The sequence below is a fragment of the Porites lutea genome, chromosome 3 (assembly GCF_958299795.1).
Source record: "Porites lutea chromosome 3, jaPorLute2.1, whole genome shotgun sequence".
In the NCBI taxonomy this organism is placed as follows: domain Eukaryota; kingdom Metazoa; phylum Cnidaria; class Anthozoa; order Scleractinia; family Poritidae; genus Porites; species Porites lutea.
This window is the reverse complement of record NC_133203.1, coordinates 49,966,862-49,990,536: the sequence shown is the minus strand read 5'-3', so window position 1 is coordinate 49,990,536 and position 23,675 is coordinate 49,966,862. Positions and strand designations below refer to the sequence as shown.

The 23,675-nt window shown below is 40.8% G+C and overlaps 2 protein-coding genes across 2 annotated transcripts; both read right to left on the bottom strand.

Annotated features, from left to right (window-relative positions):
- Positions 1 to 3,270: 3,270 nt before the first annotated feature.
- LOC140929874 (GDP-fucose protein O-fucosyltransferase 2-like) lies at positions 3,271 to 17,660 on the bottom strand. Its single transcript, XM_073379573.1, has 4 exons — positions 16,986 to 17,660; positions 6,631 to 6,697; positions 5,140 to 5,446; positions 3,271 to 3,786 (listed from the first exon to the last, which is right to left on the bottom strand). The coding sequence occupies exons 1-4, from the start codon at positions 17,657 to 17,659 to the stop codon at positions 3,506 to 3,508; spliced, it is 1,329 nt and encodes a 442-aa protein (XP_073235674.1). The 5' UTR covers position 17,660; the 3' UTR covers positions 3,271 to 3,505.
- A 3,462-nt stretch (positions 17,661 to 21,122) lies between these two features.
- Positions 21,123 to 22,207, bottom strand: LOC140931367 (uncharacterized). Its single transcript, XM_073381170.1, has one exon. It carries the CDS (start codon positions 22,005 to 22,007, stop codon positions 21,345 to 21,347), a length of 663 nt encoding a protein of 220 aa, XP_073237271.1. The 5' UTR covers positions 22,008 to 22,207; the 3' UTR covers positions 21,123 to 21,344.
- Positions 22,208 to 23,675: the final 1,468 nt, after the last annotated feature.

The window sequence follows — 23,675 nt, the reverse complement described above, 5'->3', positions numbered from 1 at the left end:
AACATTAAACCACCATCAGAAACTCATAAGAGTTTCTGCCACCATTTAATGACACAACGGGTTTTAGCGGGAATGTCGTCGTAGTGGTGGGAACAAGTTATCAAATGAAACAAGTTTTATCATTTTGCTATCGGGAGAGGGCTTAACTTCCTTCACTATGAATAAAAGTACTAACTTTTTGGTGAAAAAAGTAGAATAAAGCTTTCCAATACGTCTCTTTTTCAGAACACCCGCAAAAACTTCAGCTTCAGTGTTTACTGGCTAAAACAACTTTGGAAAAGGGAGGGGGAAGGAACAGGGAGCGAAAATTTTTGACAAAGTGTTTCAAGGATTTCGTCTAAGTTTGTTGTTGCTTCAATTAACTAATTAAACTTTATTTGACCCAATCTGCTTTTATGGGTTTACCTCGGTGTAAGAACCTGTGAACTTTTTCTTTGTTTTTTACCATTTGTTTTTCTACGTCTTATTGTGTTTACTTCTTTGTTTTCTTTGTTTTACGTCACCGGTGGGTTCTTACACCGAGGGTGAGCCGCTTTTATCTAAAGCTTTAACTTACGAGACTAATGTCTCCTACCCTGTGAGCAGAGGCTACATTTTTGCTGTGTGAGCAGTCGGGTGAAAAGTAGCCTCTGATGACAACCATTCAAATCTGTCCAGAAATGTGGACGAATTAATTAAAAAACCCTGGTTTTTTTCCTGTTCTTGACCGGTTCAGAGCATTGCGTGAGTCTTGCGGAGCAGTATTTATATCAGAGTTGTCGCAATTTTTTTACTCCCGCGAAACTTGCGCCATTTGACGACAGGCCTGACGATTAATTTTGCTTGCAAATCGGGTGACAGATTTCAAGCATGCACGATAGAAAATTAAACGGTTGTCAGCAGGGGCCTCTTTTTCACGCGACAGCTCACACCGCGAAAATGTACCCTCTGCTTGCAGGGTAAATGTTTTCCATCTCGTCTCTGTATAATACTAGCTAAGATTTCCACACAGCCCCATACATTTATTTTCCATTCATGTTTTGTCGCATATGCTTTTCAAGTTAACTTTGTGTGAAATAGTACAAGATTGCTTGAATAGCTTGTATAGGTAATAGCATGATTTGTAGTGATATTTGGTATAAATACCACGAGTGATATTTCAAAATTGTTATACGTAATTTCACGAGCCGTTCGGCGAGTGAAATTTGAGACAATTTTGAAATATCACGAGTGGTATTTATGCCAAATATCACGTACAAATCATCATAGGCGTACGGGCCGGGGGGACGAGGGGGGCTGCAGCCCCCCCCCCCCCCCCCCCCAAATTTTGGGCAACTCAGTTTTTTTGGGCAGCAAGAGAAAATTTGGGCAAAGCCAGTTTTTAAAGACGTCTCCATGGTTATTTGATTATTTTGAAGACCTAAATATTAACCTGAAGTCGGCGTAATAATCCAGTTACATTCACAAGAGACAGTGGTTACCTAGCATGTGATAAGTAATTTATATATTTGTAGTTTTTTATTGTTGGGCACTGTACTGCACTGCACTAGCTGGAATGGGTTATTTCCAGCTGTGAATTGATTAGAATAAACTCTCGCATAACTTTCTAGAATCATCTGTACTCGAAGAACAGTGTATGGCAGATTGCATTAGCAGTGGGTCTGAAAACGAAGAAATGGCTGACTAATTTTCAGTTTGAATTACGAGAAGAATCTGAATTCTTTTAAAGAATCTGTCGTTAGGTTTAAAATTATTCGCTAATTTGGTAAAGTAGACCAAAATGTTTACAAAAACGCTAACAAGAGCGCCTTGATACATACTAATCAAATCCCTCTCTCTAGCAATCGGTTCAGAGCTGTCTCCAGGGTCTTTCACACACGTTTTTAAAGAGATTAAAACTACTATGAGGTTAAATTGCATAACGGCCAAACATCAAGATTTTCCTTTTCTTACAGTATTTCTTACGATAAAAACTTCACCCCAAAATATCTCGATAACGCTCTGACTTACAGATTTTGCTTAAACGAACATCGAGGCGACCGTATTGGAGAAAAAAGCTCCTGTGAACGATGTTGTAAGATTCCCAATGCTGAGAATTATTGCTGAAGTAAAATAGGTAATGGCGTCATTTCGTTGCTATGACAACTTTGATGTCATTGCAACCCTGGTCATGACAAATTTTCATCTTAATACAACTGTGGTGGCAATTTTTCCAAACGCTCGTTTATGGCGACATAGTTTATACTCAAACTTGGTATTGACTCTGAAAACTAACTGTATCAAGCCATCTTCATATGCCAGTACGGCATACGTTGTTGTAATACGGCCCTCCTCTCTTTCCGACTCTTTCGTAAAAATTTGGGCAACCTGCGAGATTTTTTTGGGCAAATGGTTTACCACCCCCCCCCCCCCCGGGCAAAAAATTTCCCGTACGCCTATGGTAGGAAATGATGCTATCTATTGACCTATTGTTCCCATTATCAGATTTTAGGAGCTTTATAGTATTTTCTTTCAGTGTAGCTATGGCCCTGAGGAAGGCCAATTATGGGCCTCAAATGATAAGCCCTTTGCCGTATATTTGGCAGCCTTGCATTCAGTTTTGTTTGAATTCCACTTGTATAGGCAGCACGACAAGGTAGATCTCTTTGACATTTTGTCGGGGACGGGTGGGGTTTCCACTCACTAGGACCCTGGCATCCTCGACCCTAGCTAAAGGGCATTTCTCTAGGACGCTGGAAACCTCAGCATATACGCGTGATAGGCGCTTTACCAGACCATGTTCACCGTCAATTTTGCCTCTCTATAGAGAAGTGTGATATTACAAAAATTTAAATTTGAGAAATTAAGGGAGTGGTTAGCATATTTAGAAAGAACAAGATGAAAAAATCTTCGGGGGGAACGCAATGAATGTTTTCATGGGGAGGCTCCGCCCCGAGGTCCAACCCCTTACACTTTTATAAACCATTTTTCATGAAAAAGGTACCCCTTTCGTATACCTTCTATTGACAAATGGTACCCCTTTCACATATCTTGTTTAGAACGTTGGATCCCTTTTAACTGCTGTAAATGCACTTTCTTTTAAATGGGAATCGATCACAAAAGTAGAACGACTTTTTAAAGCCATAAAATTCATCTGTTAGCCATTTTGGGCCCTTTTACAGACCCAAATGACAGATTTTTTCCGAACCCTTTTACGTATTTCAACTAGTAAAACCCCTACCCTTTCATATACCTGAAACCTGTAAAAGGTACCCCTTCCGAGCGGACTCTCACCGTATAATCCATCAATATTGTCTTTCCACTACATCAGCTTAATATCAAGATCAGTCACCTCTGTTGATTTTGGAAAACATATTTTAAATTAAGTACACATTGAGTGACATTGAATTCATAACATCATATTTTTCTTAAAATACCTCCAGTTGAATTATTGAAACCTACCTAAACATAACTTAAACTTCCTAAAAAAGCAAGTAATAAAAATTAATAAATTCATATTAGACATGCAATAAATACAAATGATAACTTAGTAAACTTCTACTCTCCATTTGGATGGTTGTTCACATTTTCCAAGTTCCTTATCACCACAGAGACAATTAAAGGTTTGGTCACCATGGAAACCTAATATGTCTCTTTCTTCGTGAATACGAAAAGAAAATGTTGACTCGCGCGTCCCGACAAAATACTTTGCATGAGCACAAATCCACTGATCAATGATAGCTACCCCTCCATCACCATATTTTTGTAAAATCTTTTTTGGAGCATCATACTTAACCAAAGGAAGTTTGTTCTTCATATAATCTATTTCTGAAATTAATGGGAAAAGAAATCATAAAACAATATAGTACTGTTATAAGTAGACTGATGGAACTGGATTAAATCTTGAACATTTATTGCTACTCAGAGTTACATGCCTCTTGTGAGGCAATCATCAGGCATACGTTCATTATACATTCGGAATCGTTCATGATTCACATCTGTTGGACATTAGTTAAAAAACAAACAAATGAAAAGAACATGTTGAGAAAAGTTAGTCTGAATAAAACTAATGTGCGGAGTTGACAGTAGTGTCAATATCGGTGTAACTACAAAACTGTAAAGAAACTTAGTTATTAAATGATGAATATATTAATTTCATATATTTCAAATGTGGGATAAAGAAATAAACGCAGAGAAGATCATCACAGTTAAATACGCAGCTTATGCAGTTGCGAAAAGAAAGCCTTAATTTTCGTAATGCCAGTGCAGCCCTCTCACCAATATTGAGCTAGCAAGCCAACTGGGGGCTGGTCAATAAAAGAAAAAAGAGAGCCTGAAAAAAATTCAAGCTTGCTGGTATTCAAACCCTGACCTGCTCTGCGATACTGGTCCAGTACCCTTACCAACTCAACCAGCAAGCCAACTGGGACCAGCTCCAAACACCAAAACACTTTTTTTTTAAACTTTTTTGCCATCCTTTGACTGAAGTGTTAATTTGTATGCAATCCTCAACAGCTCTTTGTAAGACTATTTACTGGTAACTGAGATATATCATCAATGGTATCAAATTTCAAGGTCTTTGACAGTGTTTAGCTTGTTGCTGGTTCTCGAACCTATGATGGGTGTTTCCCTAGGTTCTGGGAACAGTTCCATATCTATTCAAACAAGGCTGTCACTGACGGCTGGGGGTCAGGATTTCCCCAGCTTCTGTGAGCATAACCCAAAGGTATTTCCACTGGAAACAAAAGGAAAATATAACCAAAAGAAATTCCACTTCTGTTCAATTTCCTGCCTAGCCCACTAAATTCATATACCCAGTAGCCTGAGAAAACAGCCAACATTTTGCGACACCACCACCGGTTTCCCTGAAAAATGACGTCTACAGAACGACCACAGTAATTCCGTAGTGATGACGATCTGGGTAGTACTTCTGATTGGTCATGCTGCATGGGAAATTTGCATCAGCCAATCAGAAGCACTACCAACATTTAGGTAGAAACACATCATCAGTATGGAATTTCAGCTGACTCATTTCTCAGATGTCATTTCACGGGACAACCAGTGGTGGCATCACAAGATGTCGGCTGTTTTCTCAGGCTATATACGTAGCAACTTAAAAACATAGCAACAGCCTTGAAAAAGTAAAAGTATTAAATTTTTAAACAAAATTTTGCATCTCACCTTCTTTATCAGCATCAGTAGCAAGAAACACCATGTCAAGCTTTTGTTTATCTAGAATCTCCTTGATCTGTTTGATAGCGTTATCTAATGATGGTACACCATCAGGATGTGCATAAAGAAAATCAGTTCTTCTCAGGTGAACAGCCAGGTATGGGCCACCCGTAGCACTACCCTCCTTTTTGTGGTTTTTTGTCCAGTCTTCATACATGACAGTGCCATCTTTGTTGTCCTCTGATTTCAGTATCTCTTTACGGAATGTGTCTCCTTCTGCTGTCAGGTGCTTGGCAAATACTTGGCTTCTTCTTGCCTACGTTTAAGACAAGTACTGATAAGAGTCATTGTCAACTCAGCTCCCTTTCAACATTAGACATTAGAAAGCTTAAACAACAACCATGGCAACAGCAACAAAAACAAACAAAAAAGCGATAAGTTGAACACTATTTTTTGACTACACGTTTTGATACTGCAAAACAACATGAAATTTCCATATTTGATATAAGTTAATCTTATGGACGACATAACCAAATGCCAAGTAATTCTCTGTTATTAAACTTGGGTGTTGTCCCCAAGGATCTAAGTCCAGGAGATTTCACCTACATATGAAATTTTAAGCAAGTTAGAATGTAATCTAAATCACAAGTTTTGAAAAAGTGAAAACTGACTTTAAAGGTGATGTTTTTCCTGCAATCGCTGTCATCATTGCTAAGGCTGCCTATTATCAGAGCTAAAGACAACATGGATCGAAATCAACCAAATTATTACAACCTGCAAACATGACCTTTTGAACCCACTGAAGAAAGCCTTCGTTTCCTAAGAGGTCTGTTAGAATGATTGACAGAGGTGAAAATTGTAAACATCAGTTATATTTTTGACTTTAGGTAATATGTTACTTCAATGTGTGGCAATGTTTGCCACGAAATTGCTAGCAGACGACAAAATAACATCTTCTGTCAAAAATATATTTCCTGGGCATGGTATATAAAGTTTCAGATAAAAATATTTTAATGCTATTTTGGAACAATTTATTATCAATATTTAAATTTTGAGCTTCTAGTAACTTGTTTCTCTTATGAGCTTGTGATTGGCCCACAACCAACTTTCTTGGAATGTATTGTTACTCATGTGTAATACAATAACCAATTATTGGTTAACTTTTCCTAGGTAGCCCGTGTTACAGAACTGTAGTCCCTCTGTAAGTCTATCGGTTGCTCAGTTTTTGCTCTTGAAATCTACAGCATTTTGGTGTTCTAAACCCATTCACTCCTGGAAATTTTGTCCAAATTGCCCCTTGAAGCTTATAGTCAAACTGTATTCTGGTCACTGTCTGGCTATAATGTGCCAAACTGCCCAAATCACTTGATCTTAGCTTCATTGTTTGAAGACATATTAAATCTTCCAATATTCCACCTGACCATAATGGATGTGTAAAACCTGTTCAAATCTGTCAGTCATTACTGATCTGAAATAATAATAAAAAATGAGCCACAGTACCTCCCAGAAATCCTTCTGTCCATACACAATGTGCGACACTTCATCAAATCTGTCTACAAACACTGATCTGGAAAGATGAAAAAAATGAAGTTAAATAATAATAATAATAATAATTTATGAACTTGTTGTGCGCAGCTTAACATGACGATGATCAGCTGCGCATTACAACTGCATTACTTTAAAAGAAACAAATAAAACATAATGCATTTAAAAATAAAAAGTAAAAAATAAAAATAATATATGTGTGCAAGCAAGAACTGAATATAAAATTGCTCACCAATATAAAGTTTTAAAAAGCTAAGTCTTAATATGCGCCTTAAAACTGTTCATATTAGTAATCGCACGAAGTTCTTTTGGAAGAGAGTTCCAGAGCCTTGGCGCTGCTACCATAAAAGCCTATCACCTAACGTCTTCGATCGAACAGCTGGCATAGAAAGTAAAATACTATCTGAAGATCTAAGGTTATATAAGGACGATTTAAATGTAAGTAAATCGCATAGATATTTAGGAGCAAGGCCGTGAATTGCTTTGAACGTAATAAGCAGTATCTTAAATTCTATCCGGGCTTTAACAGGAAGCCAATGCAGACCACGAAGAAGGGGTGAGATGTGGCAAAACCTAGGGGCATTACAAACTAGCCTGGCTGAGGCATTCAAAACTCTCTGCAATTTGTTAAGCTGGTAGTTGGGCAGCCCATACAAAAGACTGTTACAATAATCAACACGAGATGTAATAAATGCATGGACAAGCATTTCCATTGATTCTCGAGACAAATACTTGCGAATGCGTTTGATATTATGCAACTGGTAAAAGGCAACACCACATAGCTTGCTAATATTCGCCAATTGCTAATTCTCTGGAAAGAAGAGCTCCAAGAGAATTACTTCACATGGTGGTCTCTTTTTCATAGTCGACTAAAACATGACGGACATGCTTTGCAAGGTATTTTTTCCAAGACCAAAGCCTGAGCCAAAGGATGAGATTGTACTGTGTCTACCCTAGATGTTACATTATGAAAGACAAGAAATAAATAGAGTATTGAGTCAAATTTGCCATTCATAAAGAGCGATATCAGTTGCATCTACGCCAGTCAACAGAGTGAGTAGAAGCAACAGAACACAATTCAAACAAAATGGCGGGTAAGTGACAACATGAACAACAGCCCCAAAGAAGAATAAAGACAGAGTCTGCTTGCCAAGGTGCATAAAAAACACAGCAAATAATACTTAATGACACAATTGTCTCTATTTCTGTCCCTTTTACCCATCTCTTGGGAGGACTGAGTCTTGAGGGGGCATACTAATACTACAAAGTCCCCAAGGTATTGTGGAGATCAGCGATTTTGGTCCATCAAAAGATCCTTGACACTGATCTGAGAGATGAGATGATAGTCAGTTAGTGGAATCTGGGAACTGAGAACTGATCACGCTGTATCCACATCCCACAAGCTTACAATCCATAAGTGTGAATTCAGGGTTGTGGCTGCAACGGAAAGTACAACGGGGGAGATAGGCCCACCCTAGGGATCCTGTTGAAAGAGCTCACGTTCAAGTTCTGCAACTGGGTTCTTGTTTTGACTCTTGACTTTGCTGATTACGAGAACAATTTTTAGCTTGTGAAGAACTGAGCTACTGTCAGGGGTCATGAAACAAGGATCAGTGTCAGTTCATATTACAGTAAGAGGGCCATCCAGTGGTTGGATGCCAATGCACACGCTCATCAGTGTGTTGCGGAGAGTGTCATAGAGCGCGTTGGGCATTCAACAAGGTAAGTATAAACTTTCAAGCTCATTTAATGACTTTGGCAGTAAAAGAGATCACCCATAGTTTCAGGTTGGGGGTTGGGGGTCAGGGGACTGCTGCACCACTGACGTGAGGCCATGCAGGGTGAAGCAGAACGATGGCAGCTAGAAGTAATGCAATCAACGGCTTGTCCATGTCAAGGATGAAAAAGTTTTGATTGGGTTACCATCCTCAGTTGTCGAAGAACCACTTTGTGGATGTGCTACCTCCAAATCATTATTTATTATTTATATCTAGTTATATTTATGTGGCTAAGGTGGACATGCAAAAGACTGTCAAGGACTTGCACTTCTGCTGGGCAGGTACTAGGGGTTCGTTACATTTAACAATGAGTAAGGTGTTGGAAGCATATTGAAGTGAAATGAAGGTAACTTTAAACATCTTTAATGTTAGAATGTTAGTCAACTTCTAGGAAGAGCATGTGTAGGGCTGTGCTCTAGCAGAGCTCGGTGGCCCCTGGCGCCTAACGTTTGCCCTCGGGCGACTAGAAAATCTCAAATTTTTCATGCAAATCATATGCTGGGCACCCTAGATTCTAATGTTTCAGAGCACTGGGCTCCCTTCAATTTTCCTTAGAGCACAGCCTTGTTGTGCCTTGAGTAATGGGCATACGTGTGCTCTAGGTCTGGACACTCGGCTGGGAGGGCAAGCCAAGCAGCTTTTTCTAGTGAAATGAAGTTTAGCCTTTCCTAACAATATGCTTTGGACAGATGCACAGAGAACCACAGAATCCTTGATGTGTTGGACGAAGCTGCAAACTTGGTAAGTGGAGTTGTCGCACTTACGGGCATTGCCACTGGCAAAGTCAGATGGTAGGATAGTGGCTCCAGCAACATGATGAACAGAGGCTTGGCACTTACTGATGGTGGAAAGGAAGATGGCAACACGCGGGTTTGAGGGAAACTCACCACCACAAAGCTTTTCAAATGCCCACACACGTGCTTTACTGTTAGTGAAATGTAGGCTGGTGTTTTCAATTGTAAGAGCTGTAGTGTTTCATTGCAGCTGGGGTGGATAAGGCCTCTATCTCACAAGAGAGCCAGGTAGCTTGACAACTCCAAAGTTTGGTGCTGGAAAGGCTGGTTAACTGTAGCGTATTGTCACGTATCATATACATTGTGGTGGTGATACCTGGAGTTTTGACAGCTCCATTTGTGATGATCCACAATTGATTATCAGGGCAGGGGAGGGTGATGGAGCAGATGGGCTGACTGGGCATTGTGAAAGAGTAGATCATCAGACAAGTTGATCTTCTCATGAGACTTATAACCTGTGATGACAGTGTCAAGTGGTGCTTGCAAGGCTGAGCACTGGGGTATAATGCCAGCTAGCACTTTTTATGCACCAATGAAGGACTTTAGAGGGGCCTACAGTTTCAGGCTTGCTGCACAAAGCTAGAGCTGTAATTTGATGGAGGAAGGCTTGGAGTGTTCCAGCCAAACATCATGGTAGATTTGGGGTTGATAAAAGTCTTGGAATGCAGAGAGTTTGAGGTTGCACTCGGAGAGGGCCTGAAACACTCATTTCAAGTTGTGCAGTAACTCCAGGCACCGCAGTATTGATATGTTGCTAATCTTGGCAACAACTCTTTCATGGAATAAGATCTTCAAGTACAAGACACATGAGCTCTTCCAATGCACTTTCTGAGCCCGGCATACCCATCACTGAATGGGTATTCAACTGGACCCCACAGAACAGTATTTCACCAACGTGGGTGCAAGAGGTATTTGATAAAAGGTAGTTGTAAGGTCAGTAGCAATTTGGCAAAGAGTGGTATCAATCCAGGTTGAGTTTGATCGGGTGAACGTAGTCCTGAATAGGACTGTTGTTGTTGACAGTGACTGACGTTTCGACAACCTGTGAAGTAGTCATCTTTAGAGTCAAAGTGAGTTGTATCATGTCAGTTGATGGTATTTTACTCTGGTTATTGATCTGATTGGTTAATTACGTCGCTATGTTATTAGTCGTCTGTCAGTTAAGCCGTGATGTTATTGGCTAGTCTTGATAGAAAAGAGGAAATCTTGACCTTAGCAATACTTGACATTTTTCTCCCTTGCACGTTCTTTAGGATGGAATCACCAACCAAGAACACCTCTCTTTGCTTGCGTTGAGTACTTCGGCCAGCACCTGAGTTCCCTTTTGTTCGCCCTGTATTTAACTGGCATGATGACGACGTCTTGGATTGCGAATGTCTCCCGTCTAGCTTTGTCACTGTCGACGGCTGGTTTTGTTGGTCACCGGTCTTCTTCTTTTTTCCCACCAAAACAAAATCTTGAGCATCCTGGTACTCCGTGTCGACGCGGGAGTTGTCAGGTTGCATGGGAAATGAATTGTGATACAAATCTTTGGAGACAAATCTTTGGACAACGTGAGTATGAGGACTGGACATTCACAAGGAGTGAGATAGTGCCTACCTGTAAGGCCAAAAAAGTTGCTTTTTTGTGCTTTGAGAGAGAGAAGAGAATTCTTTTATCTCATAGCCTTCCAAGAAATTCAAGTCAACTTGTCAGTAAAAAGTAACATAAATCAAAACTAGCAATTGAGAAGTAAGAGACCATAATAATATGTTTTACAAGAAGGAATGGTAGAGTATTTTGTTATTTTTTTTTCGTTAAATCGGTTATTTCAGAGTTGTTATTTTTTCATTACCATACCGTTTCAGAATTTTTGTGGAATGCGGAAAGGCAGTCCAGGATCAGGAAATAGGTTGAAATACAGCATTGACCCAAGAATGATCTCATACTGAGTGAGCAATATAAAATTTCCATATTTGTGCAATAATTACGTTGAGTGATTCTTGGTAACTACGCATCGATCATTTTACGTCACCGAGCTTATCTGGTCGCTAGGTTCGCTGATCGGTCAGTTATAAGCTCGTTTCGTAGGGCAATCACGTTAATCGCCCACATCATGGCTCAAGCGGCTTCCTCCGGCGCAACAAAGCGCGCCACACGTAAAACCAAATCAACTCGTAACTTATACGACTTCGGTCTACCCCCAGCTCCATTTGCCTCAGCCATGGACCGAAGCCCGTCCCTGACAGGGGACACTAAAACGGTGGAGACACCTTTAATCGGCATCGAAGCGCTCACTTCACAGCAAAAGCCGTTACTTGACGATCAGGCCTCCACTCAGAATGATCAGTTAGCACAGAGGATCATCTTGGTGCAGGCAGAAAGAGAAAAATTGGCCCTCGAGTTGGAGCTTCTTCGTTTAAAGTACGCAAAGCCTCCTACATTAACGCTATCAACCACCGATACCGGAACATCTGCTGCTGCTGCTGCTGCTGCTGCTGCTGTAACAAAGAAAACACGCCATGTAGACTGGCCCCAAGATTTTTCTCCAGGTATGTCTACGAACGTAGAATACGACAAACTCGATCTATCAGAATTTGTCACCAGGTACCTTTCGATGATCAAAACGTACGCTCCCGAGGCGACTAAGTTTATGCTTAGTCTCTTGGAACTCCTTATGATCAAAGGAACCAGCTATTCTTGGAGCAGTGTGCGTTCATTTCACGCTCATATCGCCAAACAACTTGAACTCTATCGCTTAAAGTGGTCTGACACGGCAGAAATTCCCGATTGGGCAAACACCTTTTTCAAGCATTCTGATTTACGTACAGCGCCCAATTCTCGCGTGACGGCCACGCCCCCTTCGACCACACGCTCGAAACAGGATGGGGGGCAGGAAACCCTCGGTTGTAAGCAGTGGAATTACACCGGTTCTTGCACTTACGAAAAGGACCACGACACCTATGCCGCTCAACACAAGCGTCGTGTTTGCAGTTAGGACCACCCTATGCTCCACTGCCCTAAGAGACGAAACCCCCATTCCATGTACTTTTTGACAACCCACCTCCCCTCCCCAACTTTCTTCGCTCAATTCGACCTCGGACTTGTCACCGGCGCACAAGTTTCAGGACACGTTATCACACACAGGAGCGTCGAGCCTCGTGTCATTGAACGATAATACTCAGAGTTCTAACGACTCCGCTGTTATCCGTCATATCCTTGCTTCCCGATCAGATAGCCCCAACGCATTTGGGTCAAAAATCCCGGTGTATACCGCATTGAAGATTAACAGGTGGGAAGATCTTTTGCTTGATTATCATGATAAGATCGTGGTGGACGTTTTGAAGTATTGTTGGCCGATTAATTATCGCGCCAGTCAATCGCCTCATTCCACAATGTGCAATCATCCTTCTGCCTTGGCTTTTCCTGATCACGTACGGCACTACATTCAGACCGAATTGTCTTTCGGAGCGATCGCCGCTCCTTTCTCGACAAACCCGCTACATAACCCTTCAGTTTGTTCTCCACTTCAAACGGTTCCAAAACGTGGTTCTTCCAAACGTCGAGTGGTCTTGGACTTAAGTTTTCCACCAACATTTTCTGTCAATAGTGGCATTCCATGGAACACCTACCTGGATTCACCATTCAAACTCCGACTACCGGGCATCGACCGTTTGTGCGAATTCATTTTGGCTAAAGGACGGGATTGTTGTGTTTACAAAAAAGACCGTCAACGCGTTTATCGCCAGTTTCCGATCGACCCTAAAGACTATTATCTGTTGGGCTTCACATTTTATTTTGACACGCGATGTCCTTTTGGTTTACGGACCTCGGCCATGTTCTGTCAACGAACAACTATGTCCGTCATATATATTTTCAAGCAAGCCGGATTTTCCGCTGATATTTACCTAGATGATTTTTACGGCGCTGAATGTCCGTCGCTGGCTGACAATGCCTTTGCTACTCTGCAATCTATTCTCGATACCCTTGGCTTAGCCTCTTCGCCTGAAAAAGATTCACGCCGGCCTTTGAGATGGTTTGCTTGGGTATCCTCGTCAATACCAAGGATTTTACATAACGTGTTCCAGAGTCGCGGCTTCGTGAATTATCCGATGAGTTACATTTGTGGTTGTCACGCGAGCGCTTTATCGTCAAAGAACTGCAGTCTTTGCTCGGTGAACTTTCTTTCGTGACTTCTTGCGTCCACGCTAGTCGGATTTTTCTTTCTCGCCTCTTGAACGCTTTGCGTAGTTTCCCTTCCAACGCTAAATCTCAACTAGTCACGTTGGAAATGCGTCACGATTTGGCTTGGTGGCAAACTTTTCTTCCCATTTACAATGGTATTTCGGTTATCAAGCCTGCCGACTGGTCCTTCGCTGATTTTCGTTTCACCACAGACGCTTGTCTGACTCGCGGCGGAGCCACGTGCCTCGACAAATGCCTTACATTCCCCTTCCCGGATTTTGTCCTCGACGCCGCGTCTCACATCTCTGCTCTGGAACTCTTCACTGTTATTGTCGCGGTAAATTTCTGGGCCACAGCATTGCAACATCAGCGATTTCTCGTCTCCTGCGACAATGGGTTCTACAATGAGGCGGCGGTTATCGTGATCAATTCGGGCTCCACCAAGGATCCTTTCTTGCAGCGCTGTTTGCGCCAGTTGTGGTTCACTTCAGCGCTTCATGATGTTGACCTCCGCGTCTGGCATTTTTTTCGCTGAGCATAACACATTAGCCGATGCCTTGAGTCGTTGGGATAACACCTCCTCTCAAACTCAGTTTGCCCAAGCGACCACAGCTCTCGGGATCAGTTACGTTTTCGAAGAGATACCCGGAGACTTCTGTTATTTTGACGTTGACTGATATTTTTTCGCTTTTGTTATAGTGTTTTTTGGGTTTGTTTCCTCAATTCAATTATTCAGACATTTATGGTTTCTTTTTTTCAGGGATCTTTACCACTGTATCTTCATTAGATGCCTTTGCTCAGCGTTTAGTTCGTTTGGCTTTCCCCCCATCGACTCATAAGAATATAAGGTCTCACGTTAACGTTTACACTAGGTTTTGTCATTCCGTCCGTGCCTCTCCGTTCCCTGTTCAGATGGATTTGCTTATTCGTTACTTTGCTTATCTCACCCTTTCGGGTCGAAAGGACGCCACTATCATCAATCATATCGGCAGTCTTAAACATGTAAATCAGCTGTTAGATTTTGGAAAGATCTGGGAGACAAATTATCGTTTTCAGTTAGTTGTAAGAGGTGTTAAGCGCTATCTCGGAGTATCCCCGAACAGCAAACATCCTATTACTCCTGAAATTTTGCTGCAGGAGTACTCGCATTTCACATTTCGCATTTCATTCCACATTTCATTTCGCATTTCACTTTAGCTATACCTTTACATGCAGCCATGTGGGCTTGGTTTCTCGTCGCCTTCTTTACCTTTTTACCGAAATCCAATTTAGTCTCCGACGTAGCAGATCGCATCTCAACTAAAGTTCCTTTGCGGGCTGATTTAGAGTTTTCCTCTCAGGGGGCATCGCTACATATTAAAGCGTCTAAGACTATTTAGTATCAACAGCGTTCTTTGTCAATTCCCTTGCCGTACATCCCAGGTTCCCCGCTTTGTCCAGTCAGGGCTTTAAGGCGTCATTTACGCCTTAACGCATGCGCCGCTTTTCTCGGTTTTTTCTCCCACGTCTCACAGTTTATTGCCCATCACGTATCGCCATTGTGCCTAGTGCTCGTAGAGCCCAAGGCACCATGTTATCGTGCACACGTGTGTGTCCGTAACTGGGGGTTTTTCTCGTATTCTTTCGCCAACAACCCGAGACCACTTTCGAGCAATGTTCGTTTGATTTTCGTATCCCGAGAAGACATAAATAAATAAATAAATAAATTGGTTTGGGCTACCTTTTGCAGAGAGAACTGAATTACAGGTAGGGTCAGAAATAACGGGAATCTAAGATAATAAATAATACAAAATAAGTATGTAAGGCGCTTAGGAATCTAAATAGGCGGCATATTTGCACGTTACAAACTGTGCAAAACGGTCGGTGTTGGTTTGTTTGGTTACAATGTTGGTATTCCTTCCTCCTACATGACTTAGATGGCAACTTTTTGCTACGATCGCTCTATGTGCTCACATTGCGCGTTTGTTCAACGACGTTGGTAAGTTTTCTATGCTTAAGATAAATTTAACTTACTTTCCTTCTAGAGCCAGGCTCAACTTTCGGTGGATTTTCAAAGAATTTGATCTTAAAAGCAACATGAAGGGATTTTTCGAGAATTTTCCTGCTTTATCAGTAAAGAAACTGAAGAAAGTGTTGATGATTCTACCCTCGATCAGTGGCCGTGGACGAGCGTTTCCTGCCGAATCTTGTAGTTATATGCCTTGTTTAGCGATCAGTAACTTCTACAGAAGATGGAATTTCCATAATAATTTTCAGGCGAACCGCACCGGGCCATATTTGTTCTTTGTTTTTGTCTTTTTCTAAATCCGGACGCCGAAATAATGCTAAATCTGCTTTCAATACACTGCTAACAATAACAACACATAATACGCAAAAAAGAAGAAGAAGAAAAGAAAGAACAACGTATGGACCTTTAAGACGATAGTCGCGGTTGGTCACCCATCCAGTTCTTAACCCAGACCGACAGGGCTTAACTTGAGTGCCGTTACCAAACCGAGTTTCGCGAGGGTTATTGCGAGATATGTATTTCTAGTCATCATCAGAAATTATTTGGGCTAGGAGACAAAGGTGATATTTTATTCAATTATGAATTGTTATAGTTGATACTTATTTCACAATAAAGTTTTTGTTGTTGTTGTTGTATCATGTAGTCATTGCAGATGATACTATTTTTTATATCACTAGGCCCATGTAGTCATAGACTGCCTATTTTTCCCAGTTTCTTTCGCGGGTCATTCAAGCGATCGGCTTAGTTCCGGCCCATTACTCTTCCCATAGTTTTCGTCGCGGCGGCGCGAGTTTCGCCTTTCGGTGTAATGTTCCGGCGGAACTTATTCAGCGGCAAGGTGATTGGCAAAGTGATGCCTATCAAGTTTATCTCGAAATGTCCTCCGCTCAAAAGAGACAAGCAGTAAATTCCATGGCCGCCCAGATTCTTCTTTTGTCTCGTAGTTCTCACTAGCATGTCCTTTTTTTTATTGCTATATCTATATTCCTACATATACTATCTTTGTAGCTCTATAATTAATATCTCTTTTTTCTCACGTTCACGTCTCTTCTCTTATACCACCCGACTTCGGTTTGGGCGTTTTTTTGTTTGGCGAGTCTATTGATTCATTCACGACCTTTCGCGTTAGTCAGTGCATAGCGGTCGATTCTGACTCAATAAATTGTTGGGCCAAACCTCTTGTCGTGTGGTTATTGAGAGGCGTGATTCAACAATCTTATTTCTAGATTTATTTCTACCACAATAATTTTAGATCTTGTCTTTTTCATCCTGAGACCAGTCTGCCTTCTAGCCATACATGAATGGTATTATCCTGGATTTCGGCCTTAGCTACATGGGCTTTTTATTCCATTTAGAGACAATAGTCCATGAAAGTTGGTGGTGCTTTATGGCAGCTATGACAAAACACCAGCAATGGCACTATGGATTACACGTGGAAGATGAATCAATTTCAAGTGCTATTGATGCTCATAAATAACATTACAAACTAATTCAATTCAAGGTTACCTAAAGCAAGCGATGAATTTAAATAGATGGTATTATAAAATAAAATAAAACAGAGCTTACCTGGATTTGGTTTTCTCCAGTAAAGACACTAAAATAGCTGAAGTGCCTTGCACAGATACACATTTAAATTTACGCGCGAATACATTGTCCATTCCCCAAAAATATCCTCGATAAAAACCGTCTTGATCTTTGTAGTAAACAGGTCTGTCTATACAATCACGATCATCGACTTTTTCTTCCCAATGCCCATCCTCCCAGCCTTCTGCGTATTCCTGTAAATAGAGAATTTCATCTATACCCGATTCGCCAGTTTCTTTCACAAAGTCTTCGAATTCAATGACAGGAACATATCTGTTTAAGCTCTCGAGATCGAAGAATGTTCGCCATGGAAGAGCATTCTGCTCGATCGGTAATCGCCAGTGATCTAACTTTCTCCAAGGTGGAACTACAAGCACCCAGTTTTGTTTTTCTCGAAGAAGTTTCATCATATTTGCCACTCTCACGTAGACATCCCGCCGTAGATTAAAACCCTCTGCTGGATCAACATCGTGGATGAGGTACCTTTTGTCCAATTTCGTTTCATTTAGAGCAACTTGGAAGGAATCTACGTTGAGACCATGTTGGCTAGAAGTATCAAATGCTACAGATTCATCATCTACATCTTTGCTAACAACAACTGAAGCAATAGTTATGGGTGCAATGAAGAAAGCAAGGACCTTCCACCCAGCCGACATGTTGATATTATCGCGGGAAAATAATGACTGAACGACTTACATAACCTTTTTAAAATGTGATTGGATTGTCAAAAAATAGTCTTTCATTGTTATCATCAAAGAAAACCAATGATTGGTCAACACGAATTAATGGCATTCTGAAAAGGATTGTTTCCAGAGACAATACAATCCCACCGAAAAAAAATTGTACCTTGCACAGACGTTTTTTCTTTCCTTTTTTCTGACGAATTTTGTCAGCGGCGTGCGAGAATTTTCCTAATGTAGCTGTCAATCTCAAAAATATATATATATTTTATTGATAACATACTAACTATTAAAATCCTATTTACAATTAATTCAGTTGAAAAAAAAACTATTTCGTAAAAGCACTATTAACAATTCCTTTCGTTAAAAAAAACCACTTAGTTTTGATTAGAAAAATACGTCTTAAACACACGAACGACATTTCAGACTAGCGCAGGACGGTCTGCAAAGAGAAAGTGGAAGGGGTGTAAATAGAGTAGCGCTTATATCTACGTTTTATCTGGATTCTGTTTCCTCTACACCACAGCCTCAGTCCTAAAATAGCCTGCGAGCAAGCTAAATCCAAGGCTACGCGATTAATAACCTTTGTTCTGCAGGCTAAAAAATTAAAATATCACTGAAGCAGGATCATGGGCTCCTGTTCAGAAGGTGTGCCCCAAATATTCTTCAAAATGCTGGGTCGAGCAAACCTAAACAACATTAAACCACCATCAGAAATCTCGTTTCTGCCACTATTTAATGACACAATGGGTTTTAGCGGGAATGTCGTCGTAGTGGCGGGAACAAGTTATCAAATGAAACAAGTTTTAGCATTTTGCTATCGGGAGAGGGCTTAACTTCCTTCACTATAAATAAAAGTACTAGCTTTTTGGTGAAAAAAGTAAAATAAAGCTTTCCAATACGTCTCTTTTTTAGAACACCCGCCAAAACCTCAATTTAGATCCCGTACTCACTATTTTTACGTCTCCTACTGGAGACACGACCGACGTTTTACCGGTCCTCCGAGCATGAAAACACGCCCTGTTTTATAACATTTTTTCTCAGCCAAAAAGCTAAAAATCTTCAATGTTTACTCAAGCTTGGGCTTATAGAAGATAGCGTCACAGTTTTTCAATGACCACGAAATTCAGAGTCCGGGTAGTTAGTTAATCAATTGTGGCCCTGAAAAAATTTGAAGGAAAAAAAACTACGAATTTTTAAGAAAATGCTTTTTTCGTGAGAGGGACTCTTAAACGCTGACAAACGTCAACAAATAGCGAAAACTAAAATTTCTATATGTTTGCTTTGCTCGAAATCGCGCGCATTTACAAGGCCCTAAAGCTTTTTGCTGACTTGCAATGACCCATCTGTTATGACGATGCCCAAAATAAAGGGATAAGTCTCATAGTTTATTAGATATAATCGTGTAAATTTTGCTTATCATTTTCGCATAAACTATGACCTAAATTTGGAAACCGCTGAATTTCTCGAATTGGGTCTTTGCGATTTTGGTGAAACTCTGTTCAGCGCAAGGCACTAATACGCACTATGTGTAGCCGAGAGATTTTCACGAAAACATGCCGGCAACAGCAGATTTTCGACTCAGACCTCAAAGGGGCGTGGCATTATAACCACGTGACATTTACTCCGATCGCCAAAACTTTTATGTTATATTGTAGATTGATCTATATGTTATCCATTCTATGTGTTAGACTTACGATAAAAGTAAAGGTGGGGATACCAGAGAGCTTCAAAGTAGGATGGTACCTCCCAAAAAAAAACTGGGTCGAGTCACCTTAAATCTTTTCTTATGGTTTAGAATAAACTATTCTCGAAACTGAGAATGCTTTGATCAAAGCTGTGTAAATCGAGCTGAACTGTGCATGCTATGGAACCTTGCGTTTCCTGTATTGTATGGAATATGTGTGAAAATCTTCATTATGAATGATATTTCAAAGAGCTACACAACCAGCAAGAATACTATTGACCGACTATAGAGAACGGGGGCAGCTGTAGTGTCAACTATTTAACAATAAAGAGTTTAAGATGCCTGGACGGCTGACCTAGTGGACGATAACATTGAGCGCGAAGGACTGGGTCGATGACGACTACCTTGGCGGGAAACTTTTCACGTTAAAGAGCAGATTTCAAGTTGAGGACGACAACGTTTTGTTCATCATGGCATCTTTAAGAAAGACTCGTGAAATGATTGTTATTGCTTACGCGGAAGGGCTATTAACGGATGAAGAGTTTATGTTTCTTTATGAGACAAATCAACCAGTTAATTTAGAGTTGCCTTACTACGAGTATGAGGAATTTAACTTTGACGAAAACATCAGTGAAGCCGAATGTAAAGCGGAGTTTAGGTTTGAAAGAGGAGATATCGAACGTCTCGCTGATGTTCTTCAATTACCGCCCACCTTTACGAGTCCACAAGGCAGTGTTTGCGACCGAATAGAAGGCCTTTGCATACTTCTTCGTCGCGTCGCATATCCATGTCGTTACAGTGACATGGTCAGCAGATTTGCAAAACCAGTTCCTGTTTTGTGTATGGTATCGAACATAGTGCTCAACTATATCTTCGATCTGCATCATCACAGAATCACAACCTGGAATAATTATATCCTGAATCCATTTGCTATCCAACAATACTCTGATGCTGTGTCTGACAAGGGTGCTGCCCTTAACAACTGTTTTGGGTTTGTAGACGGAACTGTCCGCCCGATTTGCAGGCCGGGGGAACACCAACGGCTTGTTTATAACGGGCACAAGAGGGTACATGCTCTTAAATTTCAGGCTGTTGCTCTTCCTAATGGGGTTATTGGACATTTGTTCGGTCCTGTGGGTAAGTCTAGTTATTCCTACAGTCTCTTTTGTTTTTGGTTTTAAGTCACCAGTTTTGGCTTAGAAAAATTTATCAGTTGAACAATTGGTTTTTCAGAGGGAAAGAATCATGATGCTGCCATGTTGGCCGACTCTAATTTTCTCACCGCTTTGGAGCACAACGCTGTATCCCCAACTGGCCAACAGATGTGCATATACGGAGACCTGGCCTATCCTTTAAGGGTAAATCTCATGGCACCGTTCAGAGGGGCCGCCCTGACAGCGCAAATGGAAGCCTTCAATGATTCTATGTCGAATGTGCGTACGTCAGTCGAGTGGTTGTTTGGAGACATGTGGAGTATTTCAAGTTTATGGACTTTAAAAAAAACCTTAAAATAGGTCTAAGCTCGATCGGAAAATTGTATGTCGTGTGTGCCCTGTTAAGAAATGCGTTAACTTGCCTTTACGGAAATTCAACTTCAAGTTTTTTCGAGCTGGATCCTCCCACACTGGAGGAATACTTCTCTTGAACAATTTTAAGTCATCTTTCCACAAACTGCTGACCAAAAATTGAGCTCTGAAATCAGTTAAAGGTAGTTAAACAACGTTTCGATAATTCATCGACTTTTTTCGAAGATAAAGGAATCAAACACTTTATTAACAGTCAAATATTATTCAAGCACAATTTTAATAGAAGAAACAAAGCTGCCGAGATAACAAGATAAAGGCTGTAATTACACTCACTGTTACTAGAAAGGCTCAGTAGTCCGACCTCAGTGTTTACCAATTTAATAGATAAACACAAATTAACATAGCTGTACCGAGCTATTTTGAAAGACAATTACAGTCATTGTAAAAGTCACTTGTTTACCAGTTTCGACAGTAGCTCCATCATATTTTGTTGTTGCTGCTGCATCAATTGCATCATCTCCCTTTGCTGCTCAAACGATCGGGCTGTCTCCTTTTCTTTAAGCTCTCTCTTTTCTTTAAACTCCCTCTTCCTGACTTCAAGCTCTAGTTGAGATTTTTCTCTGAGAAATTCAATGGAATCATTGCCTCCTCTTCTCTTTTTCTTCTTAGGTTCCATGGGAGCTTCATCTCCGGCAATTCTTGATTTGGTCTGACCATAGCTCTCCATCGCTTTTTTTCGAATTTCTTGTGCTTTGTGCTTATTTTCTTCTCCTTTGGCTTGCTTGGATTCTTTCTCTTCAACCGGGAAAGATTCTTCCAAAGAGCAAATTTCTTCTAGGGCTTGTTCGAGCTCCGAAGTGGGTTCCACGTCAATCCCCGACGAATTTTCCTCCTCTCGAATTTTACGCTTAAACTTTTCCTTGATCAATTTGAATCGCTCTCTTACAGATCGCTTGTTTACACGGAATTTGGCGGTCTCACAGGTATTAAGGTGATTCGAAATTTCTTCCCAAATTTTGCCTCTTTCGACCGTTCTTTCTTTGAATTTGTATGGCTGACAGACGAGTATTTCCCGGCAGAGAAGGAGATCGTGCTCTTCCTTCCATTCCATGCTCGCTAATCCTGTAAATAAAGAGAAGGCACATAAAACAATTTCTCTGATTTCTCGCTCCTAAACTGACCAAGGGAAAAGCATTTGGACCGTCTAGATTAAAGTTTAATACAAGATAAGACATCTTTCATTCAGAGGATAAGCGGGTTCAAGTGCTAGGGACTTTCTTTTAGTAAAGCAAGAAAATTTAACGCACGTGTTCAGTCGAAATGCTCCACCGTAACTGTGCACAGTGCACATCACTTTTACAATTTTAACAAGCTTGTTTACAACTCCCGTGTATTCGCGTAGAAGAAGCCGTTTCTTGAACTCAGCGTTTTCTAAGAAGAAAATTTTGGCTCAAAAATCGAAGTTTATTTATTACAAACAAATTTAAAAGGAAATGTTTGCAGAAATTCTACGTTTCAAGTAAAAAGGAAAAAGAATGATACAGGAAGACAACGTCTTACCTCGGCCAACAGAGCCGCCATTTTTGTCAGCACTTCATGGGAAGAACGACACAACAAACCCTTTTGGCGATAAACTTGGCGAGTCAACAGAAAACAACACAGCTCTACTTTTCTTCTCAGGTAAGGAAACAGTTCAAACTTTTAGCGGTTCCATTTAAGCCATTACGCTGTTGTTTGCGAAATGATAAACTTGTGAATTGCCATGTTTGAAAATTCTGCAAAGATCTATTTTTTAACTTACACGTGATTTGATCTGTCAATCAAATCGTACTTTTGAATGGTTTCCTCTCTGATTTTGTTGAGATCACTTCGTGTGTATATACTAAAACAATTATTCTTTTCGTGAATAGTGGCTTTGGGAATATTTACCTCGCCGCTTTCGCGGCTCGGTAAATATTTTGCCACTATTCACCTCGATTTCAAAGAATAATTGTTAATTATAGTGGAGCTCCACGCGCGCGCGTGGACGGAGCCCCATAGCTAATAATCTACCCATCCGAGAAAATTTGGTAATCACGTGACCGTACGACCGTCCGTCCGCACCACAGGGAAACCAATGTTTACTCTCACACTTTCTAGCTAGTTTGGGAGCCCAATAGAAAACTAATTGCACATCAATGTTGTGATCAATTGACAGCTGTCAAAACAGGATATCCGCTGACCAGTATTACCTGACCGTACCTCGGGCTCAAGTGTCGACCCATCGAGGTCGAGTACTTTTTTGAAGTTATCCGCTGACAAATTACCAGTTTCAAATGATCGCAGGCTCAAGTCTATTTTTTCCAATGATTCACATGAAATATGTTGTGTTTATGTCACTATGGCCCCGCACTGTCAAGATTTTGATTTCAAACTGACCTCGGACGCGAAAATTCAGCCACTTTTTTAAAAATAAAGGCGGGGAAGACTTTTCTTACCACGGGTCACGCGTTGGTCACGCTCTACGTCCAATTTTTGTACTCTGATTGGTCAAAATTTGACAGGTGAGTTCATGCGGAAAATTTATGCAGCATCTTGAAAGTTGTTTACTTTGACAGCAAAAGCTGACAGAATTTTGTGTCAACTGGTGATGTTTTTAACTGTCTTTTTCCACCGGATGTACAAAATGAAATACAGCTGCTATCAAGAGTCTTCTGTTATCCATGGCTGGTTTGTTTATTGGGTTTTTGGTTGAGAAATGCGTCGCTTGTCACAATTGGGCAATCCGATTTCGGATGGC